Source organism: Lissotriton vulgaris, chromosome 1_1 (genome assembly GCF_964263255.1).
Source record: "Lissotriton vulgaris chromosome 1_1, aLisVul1.2, whole genome shotgun sequence".
Lineage (NCBI taxonomy): Eukaryota > Metazoa > Chordata > Amphibia > Caudata > Salamandridae > Lissotriton > Lissotriton vulgaris.
In genome coordinates this window covers 439,727,052-439,736,344 of record NC_141685.1, presented here as the reverse complement: position 1 = coordinate 439,736,344, position 9,293 = coordinate 439,727,052, and the positions used below count along the sequence as shown (strand labels likewise).

General features: G+C 45.0%; 1 protein-coding gene across 1 annotated transcript; it reads right to left on the bottom strand.

Annotated features, from left to right (window-relative positions):
* Window positions 1-216: 216 nt before the first annotated feature.
* Window positions 217-1,341, bottom strand: LOC147747321 (uncharacterized). The gene has a single exon (XM_086925249.1). The coding sequence runs from the start codon at window positions 1,339-1,341 to the stop codon at window positions 217-219; it is 1,125 nt and encodes a 374-aa protein (XP_086781375.1).
* Between the last annotated feature and the right edge of the window lie 7,952 nt (window positions 1,342-9,293).

Sequence of the window (9,293 nt, the reverse complement as noted above, 5' to 3'; positions counted from 1 at the left end):
TCGCCAGAACAAACCAACTCGTGAGCAACTACGGGGCTCATCAGCTGATTAAAGTCAACGTAAGGAGACGCCGTCAAGCAGAGACACAAATCAAGGGCCCAGTGGAAATCGCAGCTCAGGCAATGAAACACAGGCTGGACGCATGTGAAATAGGAAAATCGAAACGATAATCCAAACGCCGTGCTTAAAGTCGCAAGCGGCAGGGTGCCATAGTAATCAAGCATCCGGTTGCGCAACAGTGACAGGAGGGGCTCTTCTGCTCCTAATGCAAGATGGGCATCCATTTGATATAAAACAAAATATCACCAATACGCCTGCAGCTAAAGCCAGCAAGACAGGGAATCCTCCGAACAAACTTGAAAAAATAGAATGAAAGAAAGCAGGGATGACCTCAAATATTTTTTCAAATGAAGTCACGAGACCGCTGCTAACTAATTTTAAAAAGTGAGCCAGGCCGGAAGTGGAGGAGGCATTAAAAATTTGATGAACCAGCTCGCTGAAATGTAACGGTAAATCAGTATTTAAAAGCGCCTGCACTTCTGTGCGTGTGTTAGCTATGTGAAGGACGAATGTTTCTCGGGCCGAACTCAGGGCCACCTCTTTCTGAGACAAAAGGGCTCTTATTCTAGTCATACCATTGAACTCTGCCTTCAAGGTTGGGATGCGCGGCCAGATGGAAACATCTGAATTCCCATGCGTAGGGGGATACATAACGTTTTTGCAGCACACAATGCGTTCAGATACAGTTACCACATAAGCTATACCGACAATTAAACCACAACACTCCTCGTTATTCAACAGCAAATAACTACCATTTGCCAAAAGTGTAAACGTGGGAACAATTGCGGGAACAGGAGTCCCTTTCAATACACAGGCCAGATTAGGTCGTTCCTGGTTGCAGGAACCATGTAATTGTATGTGTCTGCATATTAATGAGTGGTCAGGGGACTCAGTGCATTCCTCCCCATTAAGATAAACTTCCTTGCCGTCTTTCAGGCATCTATATGTGAAAGGGAGAGACCATGCTTCATGGAGGAAAGCACCACCTAACGGTTCATAACGTCCTATTGCAACATGTCGCATACAACAAGTGAATTTGTACAAGGCGAATGGTAATGTAATTAATCCGTGGATAAGCCACGTAGCATCAGCGGCCTCAGCAACAGAGAACGGTAAAGATTCCAACCTCTCAATGCGCAACATGGAAAATGATGCATCTCGCATTGAAAGCATGCGCTGTTTGTCAGTCAAATTAAATGGGGCAAAGAGGGAGGAAACGTTCATGTAATTCCAGGGCACACGACCAGATTTGAGAGTCTGCAGAGTCCATGCAAACTGCATTACAGTACGCAATTGATTTTGGCCATGGTATAAAACAGACACCTCATCATTTACAATATCAACCACTGAAGAAACAATGTTATTCAACGTATATATGCGGGAAGAAAGCATGTTAATACTGTTATTGACAACTGCAAGCACCTTTTCTAAATTTGCTTGATCAATTGCTCTCAGGCGCTTAGCAGCTTCAAACTGTGTCAGCTTCCAAATTTCATTGTAAGCAGCATAAATCCAACGTTTAGCTCTACCACTTGCCGGGCCTTTAATGAAATCATTAATATCCACCTCATCAGTTAGCTTTGATAGATGTAATTTAACAGTAGCTAATGTAGAATGTTGTAACCAATTTTGACATAACTTGCCAACTGAGTATGTTGTAACAGTGTGGTCAGGATCAAAACGTGGATCAGGCCTGATTCGTGTAAAACCTTCAGTTAAACCCAGAAAGCGATGCTGGCAAGAGTCAGAGCTCCTGTGCCACAACAGCCAACCCTTTGGATCAAAACTAGACACATTAAAGGATGCATTATTCAGCAATGTTTGCAACTCTCCAATGGAAAACTTTGTGTAATTATTTCAACCAGAATATTCTTCCAAATCAGGGATAGCAGGGGTATTCCACTTTTTTGAAGTAGCCAATCCAAAGCACGTTGTCTGAGAAATAGTAGAATTCAAAAACAACATGTGATTCGGGATGAGACATGCACGGTGCAAAGCCTCAGTGCCTTGTACCTGCCAACTTTTAGAGCCCCAAACCGATTTAAGGTCAATGGTTTCCTTCCATAGGTCGTAGCCTTCTTCAGCTAATTTTTCTAGAAAGGACTTCGAATACAATAATTTAGCATCGGTAAGTCTAACTTTGGACATGGGTTTCTGTGTCATTTTAAAATAAAAGGACTCAGGACTTGATAGATTAAAGTCAGTAAAGTAAGTGTACTTATTTAAAAATGTACTGGAGCTGCCTTGCAATGGTGCAGGGCAATGTTCCCACTGTGTGTAATTTACAGTACTCCTTCTGGAACTTGTTTTATGCAGGAAATGATTACCATAATGTTGAAAGCAAAATAAGTCACCATAATGAGCAGATTCTAAATATAAACCCTCAGCATCAAAGGCAGCATAATATTTCAAAGCAGTAAATAATGATTCTACGGCCTGAACATTCCAATCATCAGAACGTATGTTTTGTTTTACCACATCCCCCATGTCCACTCTCAATACATTTGGGACATTAACCACTTTAGTGGGGCCATGAATTTGAAATTTAACTGCATCCCACACAATCCCATCAAGAACCGGCCAAGTGTGATGTTAACAAAGTTCAAGTCTCTTTTCAGTCTGTGTGCAGAATGCGAAGAGGAAAAGGGGGCCAAAGTTCCAATAAGATGTCGAATGCCTGTTCTCTCCTCGACATAGTGTCCATCCATGATTAGGAAAAAATAAAACACAAAACCTAATGACATAAAAAGGTAAACTGAAAAAAGCACTAGCCAAATATAAGTCCAAGGCGGAACCAAAAAATGTTTCTTGAATAAAGAGGCATAAATTGCACAATGTGAGGGTTTTGTTGAAGTCACTGAAGCAGAGTCAAATGAGAATCTTGAGTCTGTGGCCAAACGTGTTTGTAAGTCAGGCATCGATAAATCAGCAGGATAGGTAGAATCGAGGTCATCAATGTTATTAACAGGGAAAGTTGTCATTAAAGCATTGGAAATGACAGGCATCTCTAGGGCTACTTCTGGCTCAGCAGCTGCAGTAATGGCCAAAACAGAATTTCTCACCATCGAGGGACAGGAGACTGCCGGTGTCATGCTATGAAGAATCGGCCACCCAGTGTATCTTGACATTGTCAATTGAGATAAACCTGTTTTCCTTATGACCTGGAAGTGGTGGTAATATGACTGTTCTTGTGCCCTTCACTCCAAGAACGGGGACTGGTGCTCGATAGGAAGGACCAAATTCTTTCTTGTTATCGGTCTTCTCCCGAACCAGTTCTCCAACTTTGGTTTGCCAGCCAACTACTGGTATCTGCAACGCATCATCCGACGTGGAGGGCAAATGTTCCATAGCAAGACTGTCTCTGGTCTTTTGTAGATCCTGTAAAACATTGCAATGTTCATCTACGTCAAAGGCCGTGGCTTGAGCCACGCAGTCTAGACCGTCGAGGTCAGGGACATACATCTTGATACCAAAGAGCATTTCGTATGGGGTCCGCCCACCCAGAGACCTTCTAGGGAGATTATTAAGAGCACGCTGCATGCCATTGAGATGGGCCAGCCAGTTTCTGCCAGTGCCTATAACTCGAGCTGTCAAAGATTGCTTTAAGTCACAATTCATTTGTTCCACTACACTATTACCCTCAGGTCTGTATGGAGACGAAAACTTGACTTGGACCCCCAACGAAACCATAGCATCCTTATACGCCTTAGAGGCGAAAGCCGGACCCTGATCCGAATGGAAGGTACCACAGGCAAAAATCCCTACAAAGACACGCAAATCTCTTATGACAGTCAGTGATTCAGCGCTGCGATGGGGCCATACCCACACAAAGCGTGTGCATGAATCAACTGCTACTAAGATGTACTTATATGCAGTATCAGAAGAAAAAGGACCGCAGTGATCTAAATAAACGCACCCCAGTGGTTTATTAGAAATGTACAACTGTGTCTGTGGCGGACGCGCAGCAGTCGAAGGCTTGATCTGCTGGCAAATGTCACATTGAAGGACATAATCACGCGTCTGTTTATACAGTCCCCGCCACCAGAACCTCTGTTGTAGCTGAGTTACAGTGGCTGAGACGCCCGCATGCGCAGACGCCACACCTTCATGCGCCGCTGTAATCAATGTAGCTCTGCGATCCGAGTTGGGAATCAAACGTTGGCCAACATCAGGAATTTTCACGTAAGGAACCTTATCGGGACTTAAGTGGTATGTGTACTTCGAAGGGAATCCCGCAGGATATTTACCTCCCTTCTCAGTGGCAGCAACCGCCGCCAAGATGTCATCATCTATTTGACTTTTGGACCGTGTAACTGCTGCAACTAAATATTTAGATATGGCTGACTTCGCTGCTTCATCAGCAAGCGAATTACCGACAGCGTGGACTCCCACACGCTGACGGCCGAGAGTATGAATCACAAACACAAGTGGCAACTGCTCTTTAAGCTCAGCCACTCGGACCCAGATCATTTTATGTTTTATTGTGCCACCCTTGGAATCACGAAATTCATTCTGAATCCAAAAGATCAAGTTCTCATTGTAAGACTGGACACAGTAGCAAGAATCACTTACGATTAGAGTAGTCACCCTAGGATCTGCGTACTCCAATGCAAGCATCAAAGCACGAAGCTCTGCCAATTATGCAGTGCAGTCTCCGAGCGTCTGCGTGTTCACGACACTGGACTTGAACTCATCGTTCACCATGACACCGACCACAATGGCGCATGCGGAAACGTAGGCATGTTTAGAGCCATGCGCAACCTGCGCGGAACCATCGGTGTGAATTATGCAATGGAAATCCTCCAGGGGTCACATTGCTAAAGGAGCTGGATGAACAAATTCATACTGTAAGTACTCCTGCGACCTTAATGTGGCGTCAAAAATAAACGTATGTGAATAAAAAATCCTAGGCCATCAGCTAAATAAGTGAACAATTAACCTGAACCAGTGGTAAAAAGAACAATCGAAAATAAAAATTATATACAAAACATGTTTTTAATTAGCATAATAAAAATCATATAGGGACTCAACAAAAGTCAAACTATATGATGAGAATAAAATATATATCATAGAGCAACACAAACAGACGTTATAAAAATAAATATAAATACATTACATATAGATCATACAAAATACATTTAAAAATACATTCAGAGTTTTAATATTTCTCCAGCACTTTAGGCACCAATAACAACTTTGAATGTATTTTTAAATGTATTTTGTATGATCTATATGTAATGTATTTATTTTTATAACGTCTGTTTGTGTTGCTCTATGATATACATTTTTTGCATACCGCCGCATGTGAACGGGGTCCATTGGGAACTCAGAGCATCCAATTGGTGGGCATAAAAACCATTAGAAATGTCAAGCGTGGTCTTAAACCGCTTACGCACAAGACTATTTACAAGGGCAGAGCCGTGAGTATTCTGTACTGCACAGTTGCGGCAATGCGAGTATAAATGCCGGTAATCCAAAACCAAACGATTTGAACCGTCAGGCTTGTTTACAGTAAAAAGAGGGTTATTCATTGGTGACACACACGTTTCAATTACACCTTGATATTCCAATTGTTCAAGGATCGCCGCGACGGAAGCCTCGTGGCACGGGGACAATTTATCCCAACCACACTGATTGCGGTACACAGCCAGAGCTAGAGCCAACTCTCCTGCAAAATGCAGCGCATCCTCTTTCGAGACAGTGTTCGCGAAACTGGGGAGGATCACCTCCTCCCCTCGCGGAGCTGCGAGTACAAAAGGTGGGGGCCAGTCAGCCTCCGAAAGCAAAATGTCATATGTAGACGAAAGATCTTCCCAAAATACCCCTTTTATGGTTCGTTGTATGTCACCTTCAATTAACAGGACAATTTCAAAAAGTCTATCAGGGGGAGCAACTCTAGTGTCAGCTGTTTCAATGATAACATAAGTATCAGTCGCCGTCACCTTCAGTAGTAGACGGAGCGCCTCTCTCACTATGGTAATCTCCGCCGCGCTGTCCAGCAAGGTCAAAGCCCACGTCAGATTCCAAAGCTGCGATCTCACTATCTGGGGCATACCGATGCGCTGTTAAGGCTGCGACTTTCTTCTTGGCAAACTGTGGTCTCTTAGGCGTAGAGCCTTCCTGCTTTTCTGCACCGTTCCTCGGGCAGGGCTGGTCACGTCCTTGCTGGCCACCCCGACCTCTGCCGCCCCTCCACCACCGGTCGACGGAGCCGATGAGTCCTGAAAAGAACGAGGAGAGCGTTGGTCAGAAGCCTGAAATCGATCAGGAGTTTTAATCGCCGCGCGATCGCGCAAGTCATAAACACGTTCCGACTGCGTAGGTAACGGAGACGCAGGGAGAGAAACCTGTGTTTGTTGTTGTTGAGGTTGCTTTCCCTGTTTCTGTTTTTTAGGCCAATTTTGTTTTTTGGACTTGGGCAGATCATCAGTTTCCGAAGTTTGTCCCTGGGGCTGCTTTTTATCTTTAACAGAAAAAGGCTTAACACCCTTACAATTGCGACCCACGGTTTTATAAGCTGCCACAATAATCTTCGCTTAACTGTCGGGGTTTCTCTGCCTCGGGAAGCACCGCCAACGCGTTAGCAACCAGAAAGTTCACTGCATCCCCCTTGACATTAGCAAGGATCAGATCGCAAACTACATCAAAGGTGCCACACAGGCGCATGCCCAACTCGACCGCAGATTCCGGTCCGTGATCATCTTGAACACGTTTAAGGACCGAAGACAGTACGGACATAGACGGGGTGCCATAGCACCGAGCATAGACCGCCGCAAAAGACTTCCCCCAGGTCTGACAGTCAACGAGCTCAGGGGCCAAATCCTTCGGCAAACTAAGCGTAAGAATCCGGTGTTTTTCACCAGGAGTCGTATTAGGAAATACAGCTTCCAGCTGGTCAAATTTCTCGGCAAGCCAGAAAGGAAAATCATCCTTCTCCTGGGGCTTCTTGCCCATAACGGCATTGACCATGACAGGACTGATTTTCAAACCACCCTGCCCTGCCGGAAGCGCCGCACCCCCCGGGGCTCCACCCGGAAGATTACAGCCCATGTAATGCACTAAAGCTCTAATCACGGCAATCCCGACTACATGTAGTCGCCGAAGTTCACCCAAATTACAATTGCAGTGTAGAGGATGAGGAGTAAATCCAGCCAAAACAGGCCAACTAGCGCCTGGAATGGACAAAGGACCTAACCTCGGAGCGGTTAAAGTATGGGGGAGGGCGCCACCAAACCAAACTCCATGCTGCCAAACATCAAAAGGTACTTCCTGTGCTCTGTACGGAGTATACTCATTAGGTACAACAGTGGGAGTGTACGTGTGGAATACGCCTGAATTTGCGTCCACCGCCGGAAATGTCACCCACTAATGAAAGAATTAGTAAGGGTAAGCATGTTCCGCACTCACCACCATAATCACAGCCAAGCCTTCAAGTGGAACATTGTATGCCCGCAAATGATCTCGGTCCATCACCTGTTTTGTTTGCAAATTCCGCCCTAAGTGTGCTGGGGATGCTCAGACGTGGGTCCCAGGCACTCCACACCACTGGAGTCAAGCTAGCCGGGCTGATGAGAGGTGTTAGCTCGAAACCGGTCCGGTCCTCGGATGCTTGATTCCGTTCTGGGAAGGACATGGCTTTTGTAGTTCGGACTGGACTGTTCCCATGGGGCACAGGGTCAGAGCTGATTTGCATATCGCCATTGTCTAACCCAGGGTGGTGTGGAGTGCAAGAAAACGATGGATTTGGGCCCAGATCTTCGGACTGGGATGAATGTGTGACATTGATCCACATTCGGTCCATCACCTGTTTTGTTTGCAAATTCCGCCCTAAGTGCGCTGGGGATGCTCAGACGTGGGTCCCAGGCACTCCACACCACTGGAGTCAAGCTAGCCGGGCTGATGAGAGGTGTTACCTCGAAACCGGTCCGGTCCTCGGATGCTTGATTCCGTTCTGGGAAGGACATGGCTTTTGTAGTTCGGACTGGACTGTTCCCATGGGGCACAGGGTCAGAGCTGATTTGCATATCGCCATTGTCTAACCCAGGGTGGTGTGGAGTGCAAGAAAACGATGGATTTGGGCCCAGATCTTCGGACTGGGATGAATGTGTGACATTGATCCACATTCGGTCCATCACCTGTTTTGTTCGCAAATGATCTCGCAGCGCAATGCGACTATGCAGCAGAATGTCCACGGCAGCCATGATAGCACAGGAAAGAGAAAAAACAAAGTAAACTTTGTAGCACAACTGGGTAGTAATTCAAGGAAACCGTTTTAGTAAGAATCAAGCTTGAAAAGACCTATTTCAAAAATAGGTAGGTTTTTCCGACACCACCGTTTACCGGAAACGTCAGTGAAGGGGTTAAGGTTTGAATGATAAACTACTCGAGTGTCATGATATAAGGCCAACAACGTATGGGCGCCATGTAGCGGGAATTCCGTTCTCCTACAGAACTGTGCATAGAGACCTGGAACCTCGGTGAATTAGAATGGCCCAAAAATCACCTCAGTACCCAAAATCCCCCTACCGAGCTAGCTACAGTGTCTCATTAGTCATAACAAACTCCCAATGCTTAGACAGACCAAAACATGAACTTAGAATACCTCAGGAATCGTGGAACACATGAAAACTCTTTCGTTATGCAATCATCACAAACCAGAACATGGAGTAAAATGCATATTTGAAATATTTATTTACTAATGCAAGGTTCTCAGACGCAGTATCTTGTATAATACTAGCAAACATACTATAAGCAACAAAGTTATCAGCATAGTTATTAGTCCATTAAAGGCGAATGGAGACAGCATACTAAGATGCTGAAATGCATAGAAATTAACAATGTCTAATTCACAACCTCCCTATTTAGCATAGTATTTTATATCTATGAAGGTCTCATTTGAGTTTTAGCAGGGCGGGCCCATACCTCAAAATCTCAGTGGCAGGAGGATCACATCACCTTCCACCAGCTCTCTGCATGCGAAGCACATCAAGTGTGTTTTTGTGCGTTCAGCACAACAATATAAAACTCGTCTAGAGCCAGATTTTGGCAGCAGCATGTGTGTTATGTCTATAGGGGTGCGAAGATCAGACCTTACAACAATACTGGGTTAAGTTATCTGTGTAGCCTTCAGCACTCGCTGTGCAGACAGAGTGCAGAACAAAACTGATATCAAAGCAATAACATATTATTTCTCTAATAAATCACGAAGCTCTTCTAGGTTGAAAGCTAAAACA